Here is a 27,760-nt window from a genome sequence, read left to right as displayed (position 1 = left end):
TATTTTGGCGGGCCTTGGTGGTGTTGTAATGACTGATTTTACACTTGGTTGCATGCTGAATATAGCAGATCTACAAGCTCACAACTGGGTTCCACAGATAAATATTGGGAACATAGCCAATCTACAAGCTCACAACTCGGTTCCACAGATAAATATTGGGAACATAGCCAATCTACAAGCTCACAACGCCTCGCAACGCGAGTCGTCGTGAGCTTGTAGATCACCCACCCACAGGTTGAGAACCACTGCTTTACGCTACAGGTGCTGGCAAACGGTAAAAACATGAAAGCGATTCTCCCAGTGTCGAACAAAAGGACGTCAAACACTAAGTTGCATGCATGGTGTTGTCATTGCAGGTGTATCGTTATTCGTACACGGCGTCCTACATCCTCTACGACCTCGACACCAGGTACGACATTTCACCTCAATGCTCAATGTTCTACTTCTGTGTCGTACCATGAGGCATTATCGGCCGATCGCGATCACTCACCGATCAATCTCTAGAACAGGGTTTCCCCAATTAGTTTTCCCCAAGGGCCGAATTATGTCTAGGGTACCAAGCCGAGGGCCACAACATTGCAGGGGGCGACGGTGGCGTTCCCGCTACTCCAGCGACAGCTTTCGTTGTTGTCGGGTGAAAATCTTGTCCAAAACCGTTCGTTTTGAATTTATCATTTTAAAAATGTTTTAAACTAGTGAAAACAGCCGATCTACAAGCACACAACGCCTCGCACCGCGAGGCGTTGTGTGCTTGTAGATCTGCTGTTTTCACTACTTTTGTGCGACAGCCTTGTATGATTTGCGAAAGAACGTACACATTTGGAGATACGAGATTTCCACCCGACAACGACGATATACTAGTGTTGTTGCTGCTCTTATACCACCATTATTACTGGGGTTGGTGTGGGCCAGACAGTAGCCCGCCACGGGCCGCAAATGGCACGCGGGCCGCAAATGGCACGCGGGCCGCCTATTGGGGAACCCTGCTCTAGAACAAACTACAAAGGAGAAAGGGGAAAAAATGGTGGTAGTGAATGACACCTCTTTTGGATGGGAAAATTTACATTTCAATGCTGCCGTTTGTATCACCCGGATGCTCACACCGTGGCAGTATGTATCCAGCAACAGATGGTGTATGTATGTGTGTGTGTGTGCGTGTATGTGCGTTGTATGTGCGTGCATGCATGCGTGTGTGCGTGTCAGGGAGGTGTTGGAGTTGAACCCTCCAGAGGTCCAGGATGCAGTGCTTCAACACGCTGCCTGGGGAAGACGAGGACAACAGCTGGTACGTCTGTCTGTCTGCCTGCCTGGGTGACGTGCAGGGTCGTGCTAGCCATTGGGAAAAGCGGGACAACTCCCGAACGGCCGGCTCATTCCCGGACAGTCAAAATAAAAATAAAATGTCGGCTCGTTCCATTTCTGGGCGGCCAACAAAGTAAATCGTCATTGTCGGGCAGAAACCTCATATCTCCAAGTTTGAAATGTGTACATTTTTTCGCAAAGCAAAGACATGCTTTATCATACAAGGCCGTCGCACAAAAGTAGTGAAAAAAGCAGATCTACAAGCACACAACGCCTCGCACCGCGAGGCGTTGTGTGCTTGTAGATCGGCTGTTTTCACTAGTTTAAATCTTTTAAAAAATTATAAATACAAAACAAACTGTTTTGGACATACAAGGTTTCCACCCGACAACAACGAAATATAACTCATGTAATTGGCCCACTGGCTTGTCACTTGTCATGATCTAAAATGGCAAATGTTTGCGTAGCAGCAGCGCTATAGAGGGAGATAGCGTTCAATGAGGGCCTCTCCAACTCTTTTTCCCAGGCTGAATCAGGGGTCCAGCACGTCCCTGGGTGACGTGTGTCATGAATGCTGCATGGTGCGCGTGATGGTGCATGTGCTTGTTGCTCCAACTCCCACCCTAATCCTCTCTCTGTGACACTGTCTCAGGGACGTGCAGAGAATGTTAGAGGCAGGGGCTGAAATGTCTATAAAGGCCTTTTGGTGAAAATATCGAAAATAGCAGACCTCCAAGCTCACAAGCACGACGCGCTGTGAGCTTTGAGGTCGGCTATTTTCGGTGCGTGATACCACACTGAACTAGGCATAACCAAGTAAATACTGGAGATGTGGCGTAATGGCATGGATTTCTACACAGAGAGGGCAATTCTTTCAACATAAGATGAAATTCAAGTTGCATTCAAGTTCTGGAGAGTTTGGAGGGCATTTGCATTTCTTTCACCATAGTATAAACTGCACTCATGGTTCTCGAGAGGGCACTTTTTTACAGACAGATAAAAGGGTAGGGGCTCGAGCCCCCTTTGATATCTATGTGTGCACGACTGCACGTGCCTGCTCTGTCTCACTGTTATTCAGTTCTCTCTCTCTCTCTCTCTCTCTCTCTCTCTCACTCGCTCGCTCTCTCTCTCTCTCTCTCTCTCTCTGTCTCTGTCCTGATTAATGAATTTGTGTTGCTTCTACTGACTCCCGTGGGCATGTTATCCGGGTGAGGTTTCCCCCTGCTGTGAAGCCATTGTTCCACTGCATTTTGCATGAAGCCTTCAGCTGCCAAAATCCACACAGAGATGGCAGAGAGAGCTGAATTGAATTGAATTGAGAGAGAGAGGCAGAGAGACAGAGAGAGAGATTACAGAGCTGCAAATACAGTATATTTATTTATAGATACATTCCGTTAATTTACCAAATTGACTTCATTTTACATACAGCATCTCTTGTACCATGGTCCTCTCGATTGTGACCTTGAACTTTACGAAATGTAATCCTGTGTCAGCGTAGTGATTGCTTCTGCTAAGTTTCATGAACATCTGCCCACCTGTTCCTGACCTTTTCACCTTTACGCTGATTGTGATGGGGTCAGTTATGGTATGGATTAGCAGGATGCGACCGTGCACGCTTCTGAACAGGGTTGCCATGTCTGCTTATTACACGTTTTTGGGTACGCGTTGCGGTACAAAGATATGCACTTTGAAAACCTAGAACCACCAATCAAAAAATATTGATATTGAAAAATATTTATACGTACATGATGGTCACTCTGCATTCTGCACGTTCAGTTGATGCATCAAGACAAATTGCATGAAGAAGTGATCATCATAATTATTACCATGCCATACTAACTGGTGTTGTGATGCATTCTGGTTTACACTACAGTATTTGCCTGCTGGCTCTCCTCTCTCCCATCAGTGGGAGATTTGCCACATCATTCAAGCCAGATTGTTGGATCGGACTTTCTGTGAAATTTGCATTTTCAGTGTTATTATGGCATCCGCACAATTTACTCCTCCTTGTTAATGTAAGTGTGAAAGTGTAAACAATGGATCATTGTGGATCATGTCGTCTCTGTCGGGTGGAAACCTCATAATTATGTCCCAAACTGTTACTTTTCAGGATTCAAATAAAATAAAATCTACAAGATCTACAAGCTCAAAACGTTTTGAGCTTGTAGATCTTGTAGATTTTTTTGATCTGCTACTTTTGATGCTTTTGTGTGACGCTGTGGTATGATAGAGTAGGCCGTTCTTTTTATTACATTTTTTGAGATATTTTTGTTGGCCTCATTTTCTGCCTTTATTGATAGTATGTACAGTAGTAGATAGACAGGTAATGGGGAGAGAGAGACGAAAGGTAGTCGGGATCGGGTGTTGAACTTAGGCATTGCAGCCTAGGTGCCTGGACCGCTAGGGCAGCGATCCGGTCCAAGACGTACAAGTGGTTAAATATCTGAAAACACAAATTGACATGAATCCACAATACACTGATGATTGTGCTGTCAAACAATGAAACTATACGGAATCTCTGAAAATGTTGTGGGGGTCCCAGCTTCATCTCTCTCTCAACTAAGGGGTCCTTGGCCTGAAAACGTTGAAGACCCCTGCTCTATAGTATCTAGTACTTTCAGAACATAGACCCATTTTGTTATTATTTGAACTAAATGAAATCACTTACCCTACCTTTAAATGAATATTCTTGTGGTGCTGTCATCTCATTCTGGGTCAGGTCTACATCTTTGAGAACAACATCTACTACCAGTCAGACGTCAGGAGCAAGTCTCTGAGGATCACCTCTTCAGGCATGGAGGGGGTCATCTTCAACGGGATGGCTGACTGGCTGTACGAAGGTTAGCACAACAGTAACCTCGCGTCACCAGACTTTCCACCTCAGAGCAAAGTCTTGCATTTTTTCAGTTCCCCACATATTGTGAATCAGTTAGTTTATTCTCGCTAGTTGCACCACGAGTTAGAATAAATGATGAACATTCCAAATGATTATTATACCAAAAGAAACAAAAAGGGGAATCATTTGCAGGTGCACCGTGTTTTGGTTTGTGGACTACAACATGATGATGTAAAATTATTTCTTCTCCCAACCGGATCAGAAACCCCTAAAATGTTATTGATACCAGGCTAGCACAATAGTATTGATCATTTAACGATTTGGGGATTTCATGGTACCCTCGGTTGTATACTGTAGTCACCTGGCCATGATGTACTGTAAATCCAAACATCGTCCATTTGTGCTCTGTGATCAAGGCAATGGAAGTAGTCGTTCCATTCACTCTCAATGTGTGGTGAAGTAAGCCTTGCCGAGCCATGCATATGAGGCCCATAGGGCAGGAGCCTATCTCTTGTTTCTGTAGCGCCAGGCGGCGTGATGTACAAGTACACCGCCTTGATGCTAGTATGTCACAGGACTTACCCCCAATCCAACCCTTGATCCTGAGTGCCAAGCATTGGGTCCCATCTCTATAGACAGTCTTTGGTATGACCTGGCCAGGGGGGCGAACCCTGACCTCCCAGACTCAGGACGGACGCTTGTAGTCAGAGTCACCACTGAGCTGGTGAGGATGTATGGCGAAACAGGTGTTAAAATCACACTTTTAGCACACAAATAAACGCAGGCAAAGCAAATGATGTGGACTTATGTCATGACCGAATAGCTCAACAACACAAGATTCTACCAAAGTTCGACACTTGGGATAAAATTGCTTGTTTGTGTTTGTTTCTACTTAGAGGAGATCCTGCACTCCCATCTGGCCCACTGGTGGTCTCCTGACGGGGACAGACTGGCCTACCTCGCCATCAACGACAGCCTGGTGCCCAACATGGCTCTGCCCCAGTTCACTGGAAGCACCTACCCCAAAGGACTACAATACCCATACCCCATGGTAAGCCTGCCCCAAAGGACTACAATACCCATACCCCATGGTAAGACTGCCCCAAAGGACTACAATACCCATGCCCCATGGTAAGACTACCTCAAAGGACTACAATATCCATACTCCATGGTAAGACTGCCCCAAAGGACTACAATACCCATACCCCATGGTAAGACTGCCCTAAATGACTACAATACCCATACCCCATGGTAAGACTACCCCAAAGGACTACAATAGCCATATAAGGCTAGGGCTCCACCAAAATGACGGCGTCGTGCCGGCGTCGGACGGCGTCAAAAAATGAACCGGGGCAAATTTGAGCGTCCGACGCTGACGTTGACGTCGGCAGTGGAGCACCCTTCATTAATTCAAACGGGAGCGTTCCCAGCGTTGACGTTGACGCGACGCTCGACGTGCCCGGTGGAGCCGGGGGGTATCATGGTATGACTACCCCCAAAGGACTACAATAGCCATGCCCCAATGCCCCATGGTAAGACTACCCCAAAGGACTACAATACCCATACCCCATGGTAAGACTACCCCAAAGGACTACAATAGCCATACCTCATGGTATGAATACCCCCAAAGGACTACAATAGCCATGCCCCATGGTAAGACTACCGCAAAGGCTACAATAGCCATGCCCCATGGTAAGACTGCACCTACCCCAAAGGACTACAATACCCATACCCCATGGTATGATTACCCCCAAAGGATTACAGTACTGCACACAACAAACAATGTAAACAGCACGTGGCACAGTAAGACAGTAAGGCTAAAAGTATAACTCAAAAAAGTCCTGGAGACTTGTTGTTTCCATTGTGGTCTCTAGTATGTATTCACTTCATCGACATAGTATAAAGAAATGACACAATAATACATGTTCTAAACAAGACAGAAATAACGTCAGCAGTGAATGACACCTCCTTACGATGGGAATTTACATTTACTGGAACTCCCCTTGTGGTCTCCCGATAGATGTTTTTTTTTCCTTCTTCTTTTTTTCATGACAACAGAAATGTGCATATAGAGTTCAGGAGGAGGCAAGCACATCCCACAAAAATAGTTCCAGGAATAGTTCTTTATTAAATCATGAAGGACAACCAGTAAGGCTGGGCGATATTCGGAAAAACATTCGATATTCAATAACGTTGTTGAATACCTCGATATTGATATTACTCACAATATTAATAAAAACAATTGCATTATATCATTTGTAATGTTTTTCTGCTTTAGGTCCACTGCCTGCCTAACCCAGATAATGAATAGCATATCCATGCATTGCACACTGCACAGTACACATAATAAAGACATTAAATGCCTCATTTCCATTTTCCAACAATGGTTTTATTGAAATAACCACACCTGGTTACAGATTACTTTTTTGCATGTGGTGCGTGCATGCATAGTGTGTCTGTTAATTAATTTGACACATACACCAGTACCTCATTTCAAGCCGTCTTCATTGACATGTATACCACGCATGTTGATGCATGGTATACGCATCAAAAATGTATCGATATCGATGCATTTTTTATATATTGCCCAGCCTTAGCAACCAGTATACAGTAACCAAAGGAGATTAAATCTATATAAAATGTCCAACCTCAAATGTATACAAGTATGCATTTTAAAAACGTGTGCAGGACATGGAAAGCGTATCCATTATCCACCTCTTAAAATCAAGTAAGTAGATGATTATGTCAGGGGTCTTCAACAGGGGGTCTGGGACCCCTAGGGGGTCCTCCAAATCTTCCAATCCTTTTTATATTAACAACTTGAACCCTAGTGTCCATATTCTGAGAACTGTAGCCAAAAATAGCCGATCTACAGATCTGTAGATCGGCTATTTTCGGCAAAGAGGTTTTTTGTAGAGGTGGAAAAAGAGCAGACTAAGTACAGAGTGAAAGGTCAAGTTTATTAGGTAATGACGGCTCGAGTGGTTAAATATCTGAAAACACAAATTGACATGAATCCAAGATATACTGATGATTGTGCCGTTAAACGATGAAACTTTATGGAATCTATGAAAAGGTTGTGGGGGTCCCTGCTTCATCTCTCTCTCAACTAAGGGGTCCTTGGCCTGAAAACGTTGAATACCCCTGGATTACGTTATAGTTTTGCCTGTAATTCATTGACTTTGATAAAACAAACGTTGCCTGCCTCAGTTCCAATAGCGGGTACGTACAGACAGTACAGGAGGTACCGTGCAACGCAACCACTTTGTGCAAATTATCCAGTGACTCAGTCCTCCAGAGTCGTGTCGGATGGGTGACTCGCGGAGTACAGGATATTTTTACAAAAGGGAGAACGAAGAAAACTATTTTTAGCCGCACACGCCCGTCCTGTAAGCCATCTTCGAGTTGCAGACGATAAACCGAAAACAGAAAACGTTGAAAACCTAAACCAGTGGTTCTCAAAAAAAAAAATTGTCCCAGGTCACCTCTGTAAATAACCTTTTCATCCACGGCATCCTTGAATTATATTACTATGGCATCTTATGTCATATTAACGGTAGGTAAATGTGTCTTTAACCCCCAAGATCAGTTTCCATTAGGCGTTTAACAACTTAAACCCCAGCCTCCCTATTTTGAGGGGGAGAACATTCAAAAATAGCAGATCTACAAGCTCACAACGCGTCACGTTATGAGCTTATATTTGGTGAAGAGACTTGGTGTACTGTAGACTGAAAAAGAACTCACCAAGTACAGTGCAAGTTATTTTTAATTTATTTTTTAATTTATAGTTTTTATTTCATTTTTTATTTTTACAATCCAGACAAGACAGGGGCTGACACAGTGGTAGCCAGATCAATTCAACAGTATGGATCGTGTACCCATAAAAAAAAACAAGACGAAAGACTCAACAAGAACAGAACAAACAAAACACAGTAAGACAAGTCCAAACCTAACCCTTCCAACAAAACAAAAAAACAAACATACACACTTTTGCATTGTACATCATGATAAAGCCTCGTACAATCAGTCCACAACATTCTTATATAACAGGATAAATATACATTATGTGCCACACCTACGTGCCTGTCTCCTCGGTCTTGTACTGCCCAGAGGGGGCTGTTACCCCGGACCGGCCTGCATGGGGCCCCTACGTCTGTACAGAAGGGCCCCAGAGCCAGCCCAAGACCCGGCCCCCCCAGATATTATGTTTGATATCTCCCCCACTTCAGCTGAAATGCCTCTGGTCTGTTTTGCATCCCATAGGATAGACGCTCATATGCTGCCACCTTTCCCAGCTCAGTAAAGTGCAAGTCATTAAGTGCAATATTATCAAAGTATTCGGAGGTAGCCCTGGACTTCGGTCAAGGCACACTATAGGGTGCCACAGCACTCGCTTTGAGAAAGCCTGACCTAATGCTCTGCTGTGTGCTCAGAGTGAAATTCATGGCGTTAAAATGGACACTGTAACCAGGTGCGTCACAAGGAGGGGAAAAGTGGGACTGAGTTACTAGGGCCCAAGGTGGAGGAGGGGCCTTAATTATTTTATACTTTAGCTATTGAAAAATAGCAGATATACAAGCTCAGAGCGCTGCACGAGTGCCGTACTGCGAGCTTGTGGATCTGATATTTTTGAAAAGACGTGAAAATGTGTGCAAATCTTTTAATATATGTATTTTTTAAGCGAACATGTGCAGCTCAAATTTTGCTTCTGGGGGTCCCTGGAACTAAATATGTTGAGATGGAGGAGGTCTGTGGCCAAATACATATAATTTTCGGGGTCCTTCACATGAAAAGGTTTGAGCACCATTGACATAGAAACATAGGTTTTTCAAAAAACCATAAGTATTTGAAATACTCAAAGACTTTTCAAGAGTTTTAAAAAATAGCAGATCTACAAGCTCGCTGTGAGCTTGTGCACGGTGGTCAACCTGTTTGTCTCTGTTTTCAGGCAGGTCAGACCAACCCCACGGTCCGGCTGTCGGTGGTCAACCTGTTTGTCTCTGTTTTCAGGCGGGTCAGACCAACCCCACGGTCAGGCTGTCGGTGGTCAACCTGTTTGGGGTCACACACTCCCAGGACCTGCAGCCCCCTCGCCACCTCGCGTCCAGGTGACTCGGACACACCATGCATGCACAGTGCACACGGCACGCGTTTGAACGCTTTATTTCAGTGGGGATCTTTAACTCATTGCATGCCAGGCCCGATAGTCCCGAGATTATTTCAATGTCTTTCCCCGCCAGGCCCGATAATCCCGAGAAAAAAAAAAATCATTTTTTTTTTTTTCAAAAAAATGTTTTGACCCCAAAAAATGTAGTAGGCATGATACCAACCGCGAAATTGCATGTTTAACCCCCATAGCAACCCCATCTTTCAAACATGGCAGCCATCTTTGTTTACATTTTAGGAAAACATAATGGCTGCTATCTCATGAATGCCTGAACGGATTTCCATTCGGATTTTTTTGTTTGAAAGCTGTGAGCAATGTGGACACACGTGGTGCATTATCTAGGCATGGGTGTGCATGATCCGTGCACTATGAATTACATGGAAGTCTATGGAGACAGGGGCAGGGGAGAGTACGAAGGTATTGTTAAATGGCGGGGAATTTGTTAAAGTGCGGGTGCCATGATTTTTTCCCCCTCTAAAACATGATTATCTACTATTATGATTATACCAGGAGGAAGATTTTTTTTTCCAAAAAAGTGTACAGAAAGAGTTAAAATTATGTTTTTATGTGGCCACACCCACCAGTTCATTGGTATGCGTGGTTGTCATGGTGGGTGGTGACCCAGCTGAAGTTAGCCACACCCACGTATGTTGGGTGAATGGTAATTAGGGGAGGGGTTGATTCTGTGATGTAATAAGTATCTTGTGTTTTTGGACCGGCACGTTTGAAGGTGGCAGCCTCCAGCTAAAACCCAAATACAAAGGCAATACATAATTGCTCATAACAACCACACCAGGGGGTCTAATGAAGTACTGTCAACCTCCTAGACACATGAAAACCAGAAAAAGTACAAAACTATGGCACCGCCTCCTTAACTCTTGAGAGCGTAAGATGAAACCAAATGGACCCTTCTCAAGAGTTAAATTATCGTTAGACATCTGCATTACTTAATTTTCAAGAGGTCTACACAAATACAGAATGTAGAGGAATTGCTATATTGATTGTTATTTGCCTGTTATCTCCAATGACACCCACATCAATACAGCATGGTATCGCGGAAGAAAATGTATCCAACGATAACAAAATTTTCCAAGTTTTGTGTCTGAGTCTCAGAGGCTCAATCTCATCAAATGGTGGTCTGTGGAGGTCAAATGCCGAATAAACAATGGAAATGATATGAAAAGGGTTGATAACCACTGCTTTGTTTTAACACACACGCACCCTCGCACGCACGCGACACGCAGTAACTATTCATAGAGAACAGAAAAGTGGAGAACAACAATGATGATATCGTCACTGTCGGGCAGAAACCTCATATCTTCAAGTTTCAAATTTGTACTTTTTTTCATGAAGTAAAGCTTAATCAGACAAGGCCGTCCCACAAAAGTAGTGAAAACAGCAGATCTACAAGCACACAACGCCTCGCTGTGCGAGGCGTTGTGTGCTTGTAGATCGGCTGTTTTCACTAGTTTAGTTCATTTTTTGAACGGTTTTGGACATGCAAGGATTCCACCCGTCAACGACGACATATTAATCAAGTCAGACAACCGAACAATCAATCAATGTCTCTCTCTCACTCAGTCTCTCTCTCTCTGTTTTTTCTGTCTTTCTCTCTCGCCCTTTATCTCTCCTTCTGTCTGTCTGTCTGTCTGTCTGTCTGTCTGTCTGTCTGTCATGCAGTGACTTCTATGTGATGATGGTGCAGTGGGCGAGCAGCTCTCACTTGGCGGTACGATGGCTCAACAGGTCCCAGAATGCATCAGTGCTGACGCTCTGTGACGCCACCACTGGAGCTTGTGTTCAGGTGTGTGTGTGTGTGTGTGTGTGCGTGCGTGTGTGCGTGTGTGCGCTAAATATTCTACAAATGCCCTCTAAATCAGTTACTTCTCAAACCTTTTCGTGCCAAGGACCCCCAAAATGATATGTATTTGGCCACGCGTGGGCCGATGGTGCACTCGCGCATCTTCTGTGTTAGTGCACCATGTGGCGGTTTTATTGTGATGAATGTGTGTGTGCGTGCATGCGTGTTTCTTGGATGTCGTGAATCGTGTGATTCCTGTGAAACGGTGTGAAACAGCATAATGTGTTGTTTGTTCCAGAGATACGAGCAGACCTCTGACACCTGGCTCTCCAAGCAGGTATGGAACACACATCTGTTCATTCTGGTACCAAACACCATGCAGGGGCGTCACAAGGGGTAGGAAAGTGGGACTGAGTTACCAGGGCCCAAGGTGGAGGGGCCCTAGTAATAGATATTGAAAAATAGCAGATCTACAAGCTCACAGCGCGGCACCGAGTGCCGCGCTGCGAGCTTGTAGATCTGCTATTTTTTTTTTAAGTCGTGAACATGTGTGCAAATCTTTGAATATGTATTTTTTAAGCGAACATTTGTAACTCAAATTTTGCTTCCGGGGGGGTCCCTGGAACTAAATATTTTGAGATGGGGGTAATTCATATAATTTTTTTGGGGGGTCCTTGACATGAATAAGTTTGAGCATCACTGACATATAAACATAAGTTTCTTGCACACATTTTCACAATTTTTCAAAAATAGCAGATCTACAAGCTCGCAGCGCGGCACTCGGTGCCGCGCTGTGAGCTTGTATATCTGCTATTTTTCAATAGTTAACATTCATGGGGGGCCCACAGTGAATCCTTGTACCCAGGGCCCTGAATTTGGTGTGACGCCCCTGCACCATGGCTTCCTTTGTCAGAGACAGACAGACAGACAGACAGACAGACAGACAGACAGACAGACAGACAGACAGACAGACAGACAGACAGACAACTTTAACCATTCTGAGAGGTTTTGAGATATGGAGCTTGAATGTTTTCACATATTCCATGCAAAAATGTAGACTTTCTTGTCCAAAAGAAAAACAAAAGTAATTTAGAACATTATCATGCTACAGTCTGTCTCAGGGGCGACGGCCCACCTATTCTTTTCCCCCAATGTGTATGCAATCACCGCATTCAATTTCATACTCTTAAATTGCTAAATCGGGCATTGGGTGTCAGTGTCTTACTGATTTGGAGACAACAACCTGTCTATTATCTACTCAACCAATACAAATGAATTGTGCTAAATCATGTGTGTGTGATGTGCGTGTTGTAATTTAGTGTTTCTAGAATGCGCCAGATTAGTTTTTCTTCATCCCAGAACCTCGCATCTTTGTTTAAGATTAAACACAAACGAGAAACCTCTCTGAGAGTAAATGTTAACCTCACAATGCCAAACGTCTATTACGTTTTTGAACAAACCGAGTCAGGATTGGAGGAGTAATGGTGCCTGATATTAAAGCTATACTGTGTAAGTTGCTAAACTAGTGGTCAGTAGCGGTATTGCTTTTTTCAGCCGTTTTTCGACCGGTGTCGCCGCGGACCACCGGAGCGGGGCCGCAAACCACCGCCGCAAACCACCGCGACCGACTTACTTTACCGTCTGTCTTTCAATGTTATGAGATACTTAGTGTGGTTCCTGTGGAAATAAGCCTCGGCTTTCTAGGATCTCCTTTTAGTTGACCTTGTACCAGTGATTTGTACTGTCATGAAACTGTACTTTTTTCTATTGCAAACTTCTAATAAATTCTTCAATCAATCAAAAAACCGATACGAATCCGTAGAGGGGTAGAACGTAATTTTCTGAGCAGGATTTGGGGAGTAAGAGGCAAGAATCCTTCACCATCGTAAACACTGTTGCTGAGGGAGACTACTTCCTGAAGACACGCAGCACACGCTGTGATTGGCCGGTAGTTTATCACGTGTGTATGATCCGCGATGTGATTGGCCAACGTATACACAACGTATACAGATGATGCAGATGACGTCATTTTGCCACGAAATCCGGACCCCTGCCAGGATCATAGAAAACATATTTACAAAAGGCTTTAGGGGCTGAAATTAACAGAGTGGGTGTTCTAAAACTTTAGCGATTTAATAGTTAGGACAACTTTAAGATTTGTTTTATAAAAAAAGTTACATAGTATAACTTTGACACACATGACAGAATGTATTGCGTGGGCTCCACAACAGTGTCCGCCCTTCAAGGTCCCCTCGATTATGGATTAGTGCGTGATTGAAGACATCAAAGGTCATTTTTGCCGAATGGCTTTTTAAATGATTGTCCCTGTAATCTGCTGCTATGCGATGGGTGCTTGTGAATACTGTTGCGAGTTGCGACTAGCTGTTGTGTACTATGCAATAGGCTACTGTGTAAAGCTCTGTCCACACCGGCGAATTAGCGAAAGCGACGTGAATAAGCGAACCAAAAAGGCGAAGAATTCGCGATTCGCCTTTTTCCATACACACCAAAAAGCGACGCGAATATGCGTATGATATTCGCTTAATTCGCCTAAAACGAGGGGGTGATTATCTGCCTCTGGCGCAGGAGAAAGGAGAAGAGAAGAGAGGAGAGAGTAGAACGGAGACAGGGTCCAGGGAACAAATAGTACACGCGCTCCCTATTTGCGAGACAGTGCGCTCTTCATATTATATCGCCTCTCTCTGAGCATGCAGTGCATTTGGCCAGAGAGAGAGAGGGGAAGGGGAGCAGAGCGTTCACCGTTCCTCCTCCGCCCGTGTCCCTGCATACTGGCAGATCCCCGCAGCAGCTCGTGGAAAGTAACTAAAAGTACATTTACTTGAGTAGCCTGTACTTGTAGATGAGTCCAATTTCCAGTACTTTCCTTGTACTCCACTACGCACTTCGGATCCATTTGTATTTAATACCCAGCGATTTATTTTAAAACATTAGTCTTTTTGCAGTTATAAATTAGCCTAAAACATACCATGCTTTTACCAGTAATACATTCGAGTACTTTTTCGAAGCAGCCACGCTGCCACACAGAGAGAGACACGGAAAATGAGAAAAACTCCGTTCCCCTCGGACTCAATGTAACGTGAAGGTCCCTCCACCATTCTCTCTCTCTCTCTTGAAATAGGGTAGAGTGAGCTTACTTTGATACAGAGAGAGAGAGGAATTCGCCTTTGAACGTTCGCTAAATTCGACACAAGGGCGAATAAAAAACAGACGCCTTTTCGCTTTTTTTAAATTCGCGTTTGGTGTGGATGCTTCCATTGACTTTATAAGGGTTTAAACAAAAAGCTAATTATACGCTAATTCGCTATTAACCAATTCGCCGGCGGTGTGTACGAAGCTTAAGGCTGTCACGATATGACATTTTACATGACGATTAATTGTCACTCAAATAATTGTCGATTAACGATTTAATTGTGTTTTTGTCGTTGATAATTACATTTCTGTTTGGCTTGTAGGCTTTGAAGTTGAACATGGCAGATATGACACATAACCTAAATACACAAATAAATTACTGACATATTTGACAACTTACTACTTAAAAAATAACTTTGATAGTGGAAATAGCCTATCTACAAGCTCACAACGTGTCGCGATGCGAAGTTGCACATGGCAGATATGACACATAACCTAAATACACAAATAAATTACTGACATATTTGACAACTTACTACTTAAAAAATAACTTTGATAGTGGAAATAGCCTATCTACAAGCTCACAACGCGTCGCGATGCGACGCGACGCGTTGTGAGCTTGTAGATCTGCTATTTCCACTATTTCGGACATTTTTCAACATTCACGATTATGACGATTATGACAAAATAATTGCGATAAGATCAAATAATCACGATTAGACGATTATGTAATAATTGTGACAGCCCTACTACTGTGAGAAGCTGGTGATGCGGTAGGCAGCGCTAGTCTATCAGTGTGTGTCTGGGCTCAGTTGCTACGAGTGACAAAGTCACAAGCAATCAGGAGATCATCAACACAGTACTATGGTGCTTGTAAAGGCTGGGAGAGTGTGTTGTTACTGTTGTTTTATTGACGTTTGAGTTAATGAGTTCATGTTTGGGAATGTGTTGGGATGAAGTGTATTGTAGCAGCTCACAGAAGTGTCTTGCAGCAGCTTGTATGTGCGCGCATACTTCGCGTGCAAACGGGCCCACCTAGATTTTGCCAGGCCCAGCCAATACTTGAGTTCTAGCTGCGTCACTGGTCTGTCTACAGGATCGTATTATCCTCATAGTAGCGCACACACGCATGCCAAGTGCGTGCGCACGCACGCACGCACGCACGCACGCACGCACGCACGCACGCACGCACGCACGCACGCACGCACGCACTCTCTCACACACACACACACACACACACACACACACACACACACACACACACACACACACACACACACACACACACACACACACACACACACACACACACACACATACACACACAGTGCCTTTGGAAGTGCCCAACTGAAGAAAAACTCATCCATGCAAAAACAATGTCGCCTGTAATGCACCTCTGCCTGTCCCATCCTCTCTCTCTCTATCTCTCTCTCTCTCTCTCTCTCTCTCTCTTTCTCTCTCACAATCCCTACCTTTCTCCAGAGCCAGTCTCCAGTGTTCGCCAGAGATGGGAGCAGGTTTTTCCTGACAGTGCCAGTGAGACAGGGAGGTCAGGGTGACTTTCACCACATCACCATGATCACCAAGAAGGTGACAAATGACCCCCTCACGTCTCTCTCTGTCTCTCTCGTCTTTTATTTTCTGATTTCCAGAGGTGGAAAAAGTACCCAAATGTTTTACTTAAAAAAGTATCAATACTGCAATGTAGAACGACTGTTACAAGTAAAAGGCCTGTGTTCAAATGTTACTTGAGTAAAAATACAAAAGTATTGGCATCAAAATATAGTTGAAGTACCAAAAGTAAAAGTACTTAAATGTTTGAAAATAGCCGATCTTCAAGCTCACAACGCGTCGCTATGCGACGCGTTGTGAGCTTGTAGATCAGTTATTTTCAAAATTCCTACGTATAAAATAGGGCTACAAGTGATTCATGTATGTTTTATCATATTATAATTGATATCTTTAAAGTAACTAGTAACTAAAGTGTTCAAATAATTGTAGTGGAGTAAAAGTACAATATTTGGATCCAAGATTAGTAGAAGTAAAAGTATTGGAAATTAGAAATACTCAAGTAAAGTATACCTCAAAAGTGTACTTAGTGGAGTATTTAAGTAAATGTACTAAGTTACTTTACACCACTGCTGATTTCTTTTTGAAGCAAAAGCTAGACGAGAGGTGCTGGTGGGAGGATGTTTTTGTTTGCAGCTGAGAAACCACAGCTGCTCTTTGCTGAAACCTAATATTTTATTGATTTTAACACACAAGCAAAGGAGGAAATAAAACATTTAAGGACTTTTTGAATACTGCATATTGTCACTGTCTGGTGAAAACCTTGTTTGTCCAAAACTGTTTCCTTCAGAAAATGGAAAAAGTAACCTGTGTTCCAATTGATGGAATGTGTTGGTCACATTAATACTTTTCATTTGTTCAATATCCTATATGTACTATTAAAATGTGTCTACTCTAGAGCAGTGGTTCTCAACCTGTGGGTTGGGACCCCCAGAGGGTTCCCCAGACGTTTAGCAAAATGTTAACATTGTTTTCTCACTCAACAGTGAACAGACCAACAAAGTATAAGTGTATACATACAGGGTATCTGCACATTTCTAAAGTGACAATTTAAGGACTTTAAAGAAATGTTTTAGTACCTTTCATTATTATGAGCCTAGAAGAATGAAGCCAAGCCAGGCTCCTGGTGAATCATGACCAAAAAACATTTGATTCTTTGAAAAGTAAAATGGGAAACTGCAAAGAAAATGTATTATTTACCCCATTTAGACCGGGAACGCAAATCTGTGTCACTTTAGACTTTAACCACTTTAACCATTATTTTATGCTTTAACTATTGAAAAATAGCAGAAAGACAAGCTCACAGCGCGGCACCGAGTGCCGCACTGCAAGCTTGTAGATCTGCTATTTTTGAATATATTGAGACAGGCACACCTCTATTCCAATCCACACACCAAAGATCGGCTATTTTTTGCTACTATTAAGTGACACTGTGTAGTGCGACGAAGTCGGACGTTGAATTACGATTGATTTATTTTGAAATTTGGAGATACAAAGTGTCTGCCTGACAGCAGTCTGTGGCGAGGGAGGACACTGAAGAATGTCTTCATACCAAAGTATGGCAGTAGGGGTGGGTTGTCTTTAATCCACGTCATCACTTTGAATGTGTGTGTGTGTGTGTGTGTGTGTGTGTGTGTGTGTGTGTGTGTGTGTGTGTGCGTGTGCGTGTGCGTGTGCGTGTGCGTGTGTGCGCGCGTTGTGACCAGAATGAAGTGCGTCACTTAACGTCAGGTGACTGGGAGGTGACAGAGATCATATCCTACGACGAGATCAACCACCTCCTGTGAGGCTAAGTTATGTCTGTCAGAAAAACGTGTGTGTGTATAATTAAATGTTTATTTACTTGTCTATTTATTTAGTTATTAACCACATAAATCCTATATTGTCCAAGAAATATTGCTAAATCTTTCAGCATAACTTTAGTTTTGATAGCAAAAATGCATGACCTGCTGTGTTCTTCTGTGAGCTTCGGCTATTTTCGTGCAGCAAATAATATAGGACTTTTTACAACTCAAGTCCTTCATCGTATGACCAATTGAACATTTGCGATCTAAAAGCTCACTTTTGTGAGCTTTTAGATCGCAGATTGCTGACATTTTTACCATTGAGCTAATAGAGCCTGACTGCTTGCTCAGGGGATAAATTGAATCTTGACCATCAGGTCAACATTTAAATGTCTCAATAGAAGAGCAGGGAGACAAAATACAACATACAAGCAATATATAAGTGTATTAACATATTCTACCATACAGATTGGACACAATTATATTTTATTAACTAGAAAAATATTGTTCCTTCGAAACAATTGTGGGCTCGCTTCAAGCCAGAAAACAATGGCTATAAAAGTACAAAATGTCAAGATCGCAGGCAGTGCTCTCTTTGACGTTACTGACGTCAAAGATTGGTCCATTTTGTTCCAAAAATGTGTTGTGCAAAAGTTGACCCGCTGGTGGCGCTATAACAGGCCAATGTAAGAAGGGTGGTATCTGTTCCTTGACCTATTGGGAATGTGCTTGCAAGATTTCACGCACATTGCAGGCTGTGTTCATGATTTGAGGTGTTTTTGGCTTTGGACACTTTATCGCTGCTTGCAGCTATATTTATTATTATTATTTTATAATTTTTTTGTGTGCACTTCATAGGCATGTTAGATAAAGGTCCTTAGATTGCGTGTAGAATGTTTCATGCAAATTGCAAAAAAATCCTAGAATAAAAACGGGTTTAAGCGTTTTACAAACTGCTCAAAATTATATAGCGCCCCCCTTTGGCCATTTGGGGTAAGATTGGTTTCAGTGATATTTGAACTAACCCTCTACACTATTTTGTCATGAAAATGTGACTTTGCTTGTATGTTTTAGAGGCAGAAGAATAATTTGCATAAAAATGCAATATTGTTTGAATTATTTAAAAAAGCATGTTTCAATATTAAAGAAATCCGATCTGACAGATCTTTAGATATCGGTCCAAAGTTCATGTAAAAAAAGTTTTGTGCACGTGACGCGAAAATTCCAGAATAAAAGCGGGTTTACGCGTTTTACAAACTGCTCAAAGTGGCGGAAAATCGAAGGGCGGAGCTTACTTAACAACGACACAGATGTCTTCCGCTTGAGTCAAAGCACGCGTGTAACAAGTTGCATGTCTTCAAACGAAACGAGTCATGACTTATGCCCGTTTGAAGTTTGAATTTTCAAACGCTTCGTATAGCGCCCCCCTTTGGCCGATTGGAATAAAATTGGTTTCAGTGATACTTTGACTAACCCTCCACATCTTTGCCAAATGCCATGAACGTGTAACTTTGCATGTATGATTTAGAGGCCGAAGAATAATTTGCATAAAACCGCAATATTTATTGAATTATTAAAAAATTATATTTCACTTTAAAAGAAATCCGACCAGACAGTCTGACTGTATTGGTCCAAAGTTCATGTGAAAAAAGTTTCGTGCGCGTAACGGAAAAAACCCAGGAGGAGATAGATTTTTACTGTTTTTCATATAATTCCGAATTGTGGGAGACCTAAAGGTCAGAGGTCAAAAGTTAGAGGGTAAAAGTTGTTCGGCATGAGGAGACGCATAAGTGTATACAGGTTTCATGGCTGTATGTATAACACAGCATGAGCTATACCTGTTCAAAGATCGCACTTTCGAAGGCTTCCTACAGCGCCACCATTTGGCCGATTGCTATAGAAAATAATAGCACACTTCGCCACTGTAAACTGAACACATTGATGTTTTTATTTTCATTTTCTCACTAAGTATGTAGGAGTAGAACGGAACCGAAGATCCCGTCTACAGTATACTAGATAAATAAATAAATAATGACAATATCTAAAGTGTGCTCGCCAGTTACTGGCGAGCCCACAATTAAAAAAGTGACATAGTTCCGGTTAAAATGACTGAGCCTTTCATTTTCTCATGTCGTATTTATTCCCTTAATTGATCTTGGATAAAGATAATGTTATAATGTAATCCAGGGGTCTTCAACAGGGGGTCCGGGACCCCTAGGGGGTCCTCAGAGATACTACAGGGGGTCCTCCAAATCTTTGTGTGATAGAATTTTTCCTTCTTTTTTATATTAACCACTTGAACCCTAGTGTCCATATTTGCTGAACTTTTGCCAAAAATAGCAGATCTACAAGCTCACAACGCATCGCGCTGCGAGGCGTTGTGAGCTTGTAGATCGGCTATTTTAGGCAAAGAGCTTTGGTATAGAGGGGAAAAATCACATACTAAGTACAGAGTGAAAGGTCACGTTTATTAAGTATTGACGGTTCAAGAATCCAAAATACACTGATGATTGTGCCATCAAAAGATTAAACTATATGGAATCTATGAAAAGGTTGTGGGGGTCCCCGCTTCATCTCTCTCTCATCTAAGGGGTCCTTGGCCTGAAAACTTTGAAGACCCCTGATGTAATCGATACAGCTCTGTGCCAGTAATAAAAAAACACAAAAGCAGTGGGGAATAGGTTGGTTGGTTGGGTGGGTTCCATGCATGGTGCATGAAGACATGCAGAAGATTTCTCACTGTCAAATGCTTTGACCTTGTCCTACTTCTCTGCTCTGCTCCCCACAGGTACTTTATGAGCACAGAGAACTCACCTCAACAGAGACATCTCTACAGGTAACATCAAGTCGTTGCTGTCAGGCAGAAACCTCTTATCTCCATATTTTAACTTTTTGCCGTAAATGAATGCCCAATTTAGGTCATACTACAGCAGGGTTCCCCAATAGGCGGCCCGCGGGCCATTCGCGGCCCGCAGGGGGCTACTGTCTGGCCCCCACCAACCCCAGTAATAATGGTGGTATAAGAGCAGCAACAACACTAGTATATCGTCGTTGTTGGGTGGAAACCTTGTATTTCCAAATTTGTATGTTCTTTCGCAAAGTAAAGCCCTGCTTCATCATACAAGGCCGTCGCACAAAAGTAGTGAAAACAGCAGATCTACAGGCACAGGTGTGTGCTTGTAGATCGGCTGTTTTCACTAGTTTAAATCATTTTTAAAATGATGAATGCAAAACAAACGGTTTTGGACATACAAGATTTAACGACAATATCTGAACTGTCGCTGGAGTAGCGGGAACGCCATGCACCATCGCCCCCTGCATTGTTGTGGCCCTCGGCTTGGTACCCTAGACATAATTCGGCCCTTGGGGAAAACTAATTGGGGAACCCTGTACTACAGTGTCACACAAAAGCATCAAATTATGCTGAGAGATGTTTTCCCAGGCCGGTTTTGAAAGAAACCAGTGATACACATATTTTAATTGGATGGTGTCGGGGCATTCCACACTTTGGTGGCGACAATGCACCTCCCAGAATGAGAACATTTCCTTGCAGGCTGTACTTTTGGATGACACTGTCACTGAAGTTAAGTATAACATATGGCATTCATTCATGAAAGAACATAAGAAGATATGAACTGTCTGAGAGGAGACGATGTGACCTCAGCTCGGTGTCTAATGGCTTTTCTCTGGTTCCACATCACCACCACGTGAAATGCGAACTGGCAAACATTGACTGATGTTATTGTTACACCTCTGTGTGTTTTGAAGGATTGTGTAGACCTGTGCATATCAATACATAGAATATGACACTCTTGTTGATGCAATTTGTCGCTTCTTTAGCCCCACTAGAAGTGAGGTTTAAACCACATTTAACCCTTATGGCCCTTGGGTACATTTTCACAGCATAAAAATCTAATGGTCCCCTTGCTGTGCCATAAAGGACGACTTCACCCATATCCAACCCATCTTCATATAATTGATCATCGCTGACGCTCATTATAATATGGCACCATTCTTGTCTACTCTGTCTGTGTCTCAGAGGAGGGCTGTGGAGTGGACACCTACCCAGTGACATCATCGATAGGGAATCCAAGCTAATAGAAACTTTTCTGGGAAAGTCCTTATGCTATTGGAAGACATTGTTCTTGTGTTCATCAAAATCTAAATAAAAAAAGTAATCTTGTTTGAAAAAAGAAGAGTGGACCAATCATGAAGATAGGTTGAAAATGTGTGAAGTCGTCCTTTATTAATAATAATAATTATAGCTCAGATTTATATATAGCACTTTTCTACGTACCCAAAGTTGTTACCCGTGTGCTGTCTGTGCTCGAGTGACTGGTAATAAACACTTGTGTAAATGAAGACCGATGAAAACCAAGACCAAGACCAAAAAGCACACTTGAACAAGGTGTTTGAGAGGGAAAGAGCACTCAATACCCCCACAGTGTGTCTGATGTACCTCTCAACTGTACATTGAAACGGCACTCACACCATACAGTGAGTGCATCAGTATATTGTGTGCATGTCCTGTATGTATGTTGTGTGCAGTATGCATTGTGTTCTAGCTTGTATCCTCTCTATACCCGCCATCCCCCTTTTGTTCTGGCAGCGTGTTGACCCTGGGCCAGTTTCCACGGCAATGTGTGACCTGCGTAGTGAGCGAGGAGTGCACCTTCTTCCACGCCGATGTCAGTGCCAGTGGAGAGCACGCCATGTTGCACTGTAAAGGTAGGAGAAACACTGCGGCCAAGGGCGTCGCACCGAATTCTAGGCCCTGGGTACAAGGATTCACTCCGTTATTTTTATGCTTTAACTATTGAAAAATAGCAGATATACAAGCTCGCAGCACGGCACCGAGTGCCGCGCTGCGAGCTTGTAGATCTGCTATTTTTGAAGTCTTTGCTCTTTGAAGGTTTTTTGAAAAACCTGTTTGGTGCTCAAACCTTTTCATTTGAAGGACCCCCAAAATGATATGTATTTGGCCATGGACCCCCATCTCAAAACATTTAGTTAAGGCCCCTCCACCTTGGGCCCTAGTAACTCAGTCCCACTCCCCCCCCCCCCCTTGTGACGCCCCTGACTGCAGCTCTCAAACTAAACTGACTGACTGACTGACTGACTATAATCATGAAAAAACAAAGTGGTCAGTGGTGCATTGCTGCTCTCTGCTTTGGACATACGTGCTCTATACGTTCACATTCAGGTCACAAATAGTTTTATTCTTGTTTGAAAGTGATTTTCATGTTGTGTTTGAAATGGGCTATTGCTATTTAGAATGAATACCTCAGAGCCGGTGCGGTGGAGCCGGTCGGACGCCTTGTGACGGTGTCAATGAAGCCGTTACGACGCAGAGCAACACGACGCCCCCAGTGGAGCCCTGGCCTTAAGCAGACTGCCGGTCACACAAACACCACCTGCCCCCTGTATAGACCACCATAAGAGGCCAGCCTCTCTGATGTGGGACCTGATCCGAGGGGTGTGGCTGCACTACACCAAGCTAGACAGACAGACAGACAGACAGACAGACAGACAGACAGTGTTAGAGTCAGTAAATTAAACATTGACATGAACTGTGTGTGTGTGTGTGTGTGTGTGTGTGTGTGTGTGTGTGTGTGTGTGTGTGTGTGTGTGTGCGTGTGCGTGTGTGTGCGCGTGCGTGTTTTCACCAGGTCCCGGGGTGCCAGCCGTGCTGCTGATGAATTTGAATGACCTCAGCTGTAAGTCACTTCATATTTTTATATTTGTCTCATCTTAGTATAACTTCAGATTGAATACATTTTGTGTGTGTGTGTGTGTGTGTGTGTGTGTGTGTGTGCGTGTGCGTGTGCCTGTGTCTGTGTCTGTGTGTGCGTGCGTGCGTGCCCTCGACGAGTGAATGGCAAAACGTGTGTGTTCTTTCAATCTCTTTCTAATCTCTGTTTACAAGAAAAAACATAAGTAGCTTGTCCCAGATAAACCGTGTCATCCCTTTTCTACACAAAGCATCCACCAGCTGTGAGCTCTGAAAGAGATTCTTTCAACCAAAGAAACTCTTATTTTCTTTGCCGTTTACCCTTTTTTTCCACCCCAATTTAGTCGTTATGCCAATTGATTCCTCCCCGCGCACATTTCTGTGTTGTCACCGCTGTGGTTTCACCTGCCAGTGAGGAGCCCCCACCGGGAGGACTTGGAGCCAGTGTTGTTTTTGACAGCAAATTTTGATTTAGTTTTAGTCATAGTCTTTTGAATAAAATGTAACTTGGTTTTAGTCATAATTTAGTCGACTAAATCTAGAGTTGATTTAGTCAAAGGAAATGTATTTTGGCAGGCCTTGATGTCATCGTAATGACTGATTTTACACTTGGCCGATCTACAAGTATATCTGCTATTTTCAGCACACAACACCTGAGAGCAACCAAACATAAAATGACTCTCTTCTCCACTAGTCCCTCCCTAATGTTTTAGTCTAGTTTTTATTTTGTTGACGAAATTGTCAATATATTTAGTCTTAGTTTTAGTCATCACAGCTTAGTTTTAATTTCGTTTTTATTTAGTTTTCGTCAGTGAAAAAAACGCAGTCGACAAACATTTTTCGTCATAGTTTTAGTCGACGAAATCAACACTGATTGGAGCCTTCGTTCCTACTCCTCCCGCCCAACAGGCACATGCACATATAGACATCAAAGGGGGCTTGAGCCCCTGCCCTTTTATCTGTCTTTTTTTTTAGATTTGTTTTTGGGCTTTTATGCCTTCAGTAGACTGACTGGAAACTGGGGGAGAGACGGGGAGTGACATGCGGAAAAGGTCGTCCGGATCGGGAATCGAACCGGCGCCGCCGCCAGGCATCCATGCCTATGTGGCAATGCCTAAGTTGTATGCGCCTGGACCAGTAGGCCAGCAGGCGCCCCATGAATGCAGTTTTTACTATGGTGAAAGAATGCAAATGCCCTCTTTCCATGCCATACCTGAAGAAAGCATTCAAGAGAATTGCCTTGTCCAAACTCTCCTGAACTTGAGTGCAGCATCTCATGTTGAAATAATTGCCCTCTCTGTGTAGAAATCAAGTCGATGACTATTTTCGATATTTTCACCAAAAGGCCCTTGTAGAAATCTCTGCCCCTGCCCCTCTTACATTCTCTGCACGTTCCTGCCGCCCGGCCCAACACTCCCCGCTGACAGGTTCTGCCGCCCCCAGCCGGTAGGAATACATGCAGTGACTATTATCCCCCTCCTCCCCGCCTGGCTCTTTTAATCGCACATCAAGACTTGGCCTAGGAAAACAACTTTCAGTCGTGAGAGTTTATTTTCGGTTTAATCCATGCCTACTGCTTTGGAAAGCAATTCCGATACCGTTCCAATCTGATGTATCGCCACCCTAAAGTCTCTGCGTTGGTTCTGGAATGAATTGAACTGTTTCCACTTTTAGCCTACTGTATTCATTGAATTTAGACCAGTCACCAGAATGTTGGGTGAAGGGTGGAGATTCAGTTCAAATTTAAAGGAGTAGTTCACCCCCAAAATGACTTTTTTTCTATTGATTACTCACGCCATGGAGACTTGAGTTCAATAATATTTTTTGTTTGGCCTTAGTGCCCTGCATTTGGGTCCCCATCCAGTGCCATGCATTTGGGTCCCTATCCAGAAACAATGGGGGTACATTTACTATTATCACATTTTTGTCTTATACAAAAAAATACAAAATACAAAAAAATATGATTGTACTCGAGTATCTATGGCATGAGGAGTAATCAATAGAAAAACGTCATTTTGGGGGGTGAACTGCTCCTTTAATACAGTGTCAAATCACAACAAGTTGTCTCAACACACTTTACATGAGCAGAGCTGAGCCCCGACACGATGCGACGCGAGCTTGTAGATCTGCTATTTTCAAAAGATTGTTATACACTTGAAACCGTGAAATGGGATCATTAGTAGGCCTACTTTTACTTTTGGTACTTTTAAGTACATTTTGATGGCAAAACTTTTACTCAAGTACATTGTGAATTCCGGACTTTTGCTTGTAACTGAGTAGTTCTACCACTTTTTGTGGTCACATGTTCAGATACTGGATTCTGATTGGCTTAAAACAGTGGTAAATCAGTCAACAACCTTGAGTTGGCTCATGGACCCCGACCACTGTTGTGTTGCAGTTGTAACATTTCCAAGTTACAACTGTGTTTTCTTTCATTTATATGGTAGAAGTGGTAGAAAAGCAATTTACCATTTGAGGGTTGTGGGTTGTTGGCTGATTTACCACTGTTTCAGGGTTGTTTGGTAAATGGCTTACTTCTACATTGCACTATTGATGCTTTTACTTAGTAAACTTACTTAGTAAAACATTTTAGTCCTTTTTCCACTACTGGTTCAACTTCTGTTCAACGTGTTCTCTGATCCTGGGCGGCGCCCCTTGTGGCTCTACAGCGTACTTCATCCTGGAGGAAAACCTGCCTGTGAGGTCAGCACTGGAGGGCAAGAGAAGGCTGCAGAGTCACACTTTTACCCTCACTACTGAGCACTATGGTAAGAACACACTTTTACCCTCACTACTGAGCACTACGGTAAGAACACTTTTACCCTCACTACTGAGCACTATGGTAAGAACACTTTTACCCTCACTACTGAGCACTACGGTAAGAACACTTTTACCCTCACTACTGAGGCAGAGTATAATAGAGGCAGTGCACAAAATGACTGGCCATCTGTGTGTGTGTCTTTCTGCATTCACTTTCTGTTTACTCTCAACTTTTTGGAGTGTGTGTGCAAAAAGTAATGCTTTCGACACTGCAGGTCTGGACTCTGGACTCTTTCATTTGCTCCATTTTGTCACTTTAGCTCTTACTGTCTTACTTTCTGTGTCTCCGTCTCTTTATGCCTCTCTCTCTCTCTCTCTCTCCCTCTATTTCTCTCTCTCCCCTCTCCCCTCTCTCCTTCTTCTCTCAGATCTGCCTCTGCAGCTGACCTATCCCGCTGACTTCTCTGACTCCAGGCTCTATGGTCTGCTGCTTGTCATGTAAGCCTCTTTGTCCTGTGTGTTCACTGGTGTTTTATGGAAACGTAGCCATCTCCATGTCGGAAAATATGAGTCAGGCTGACGTAATGGCAGCCATTGGTCATCATAACGGACACGCAGGGCCGAAGAATGGTCCTCTTGATCCCGGCGCTTACCTCTTAGTGCATCATGGGAACTGTAGGAAACACAGACAAAGGACCCGAAACGGACAGATATATTCTGTCAATAGGGGTTGCATCAAATATACGGTTGTTGAGTTGTTGCGACTCAGACATATCGGTATGACGAACGCGTAGCAGCCTGAACTCTAGATGTGAGGGCTGCATAGCGACCTGGACATCTAGTCTAGTAATAAAAAATCACACCCGTGTGAAGTGGAGCTGTGTGTGTGTGTGTGTGTGTGTGTGTGTGTGTGTGTGTACCGATTTGTGTGACATTTGAAGAAAATATGTAGGAAAAGGAGCAAAAAGTGTGTTTTGGAGAAAATTCAAGATGGCGGAAAATCTATCATGGCGCAAATGGGCGTGGCCTATATGGGGAGATGCGTCATGACCCAAGGAATCCAGGGAAAAAATATTTTTAATTTTCCGACCTACGGTTCAAGAGTTACAGGCCAAAACGTAAAGTGGGGTGTTATGGCGCCACCATGCGGCCAAATGACACAATTATTTTTTATTTAATCCTTGAAACCATTATGAACCTCCTCTCCAAGTCTTGAAACTCTAGCCCCTATGGTTTGCGAGAGACAAATAATTGAATGTGAGTTTTTGCGATTGCCATTATAAGTCAATGGGGAAAATTAATTCACTAATAAATTAATATCAATTAAACTATTGAACCTTTCTCTTAGCAAGTTACTAGCCCACTATTCCCGAGTAAGCCGGTCGATTTGACATATGGCGCGAGTGTGTGGTGGCAAAACTGTGGGACTAGTAGCGTGCCGAAGTCAGGCTACATACAGACACACACACAGACACACAGACAGACAGACCCACAAAGCTACGTATAGGGAGCCTGTGTTTCACACAGCTCCAAAAAGGACGTGTTTTCAGTTGACAGCAGCGATGTATAACTGTGTGTCTATTACACACTGTTATAGAGCCTATCAAAGTGATGGTGTCACCAGCAAAGACTTTTGACTGGATCACGCAACACTTCACAA

General features: G+C 43.3%; 1 protein-coding gene across 1 annotated transcript in view; it reads left to right on the top strand.

Moving 5' to 3' along the window:
• LOC308280112 (inactive dipeptidyl peptidase 10-like) overlaps nt 1–27,760 on the top strand; it is a gene marked incomplete at both ends in the record, with an annotated part of 105,280 nt that overhangs the window by 62,883 nt on the left and 14,637 nt on the right. The window contains 13 exons of the mRNA XM_080720375.1: nt 357–409; nt 1,204–1,285; nt 4,022–4,142; nt 5,035–5,189; nt 9,149–9,240; nt 10,986–11,109; nt 11,405–11,443; nt 15,739–15,846; nt 17,517–17,608; nt 20,398–20,445; nt 22,219–22,337; nt 26,010–26,108; nt 26,529–26,598. Coding sequence (XP_080576501.1) covers nt 357–409; nt 1,204–1,285; nt 4,022–4,142; nt 5,035–5,189; nt 9,149–9,240; nt 10,986–11,109; nt 11,405–11,443; nt 15,739–15,846; nt 17,517–17,608; nt 20,398–20,445; nt 22,219–22,337; nt 26,010–26,108; nt 26,529–26,598 — 1,202 coding nt within the window. The remainder of the gene's footprint in view (nt 1–356; nt 410–1,203; nt 1,286–4,021; nt 4,143–5,034; nt 5,190–9,148; nt 9,241–10,985; nt 11,110–11,404; nt 11,444–15,738; nt 15,847–17,516; nt 17,609–20,397; nt 20,446–22,218; nt 22,338–26,009; nt 26,109–26,528; nt 26,599–27,760) is intronic.

Source organism: Nannobrachium achirus (genome assembly GCF_963921795.1).
Source record: "Nannobrachium achirus genome assembly, chromosome: 24".
NCBI lineage: Eukaryota > Metazoa > Chordata > Actinopteri > Myctophiformes > Myctophidae > Nannobrachium > Nannobrachium achirus.
This window is presented reverse-complemented; position numbering and strand designations above follow the sequence as displayed.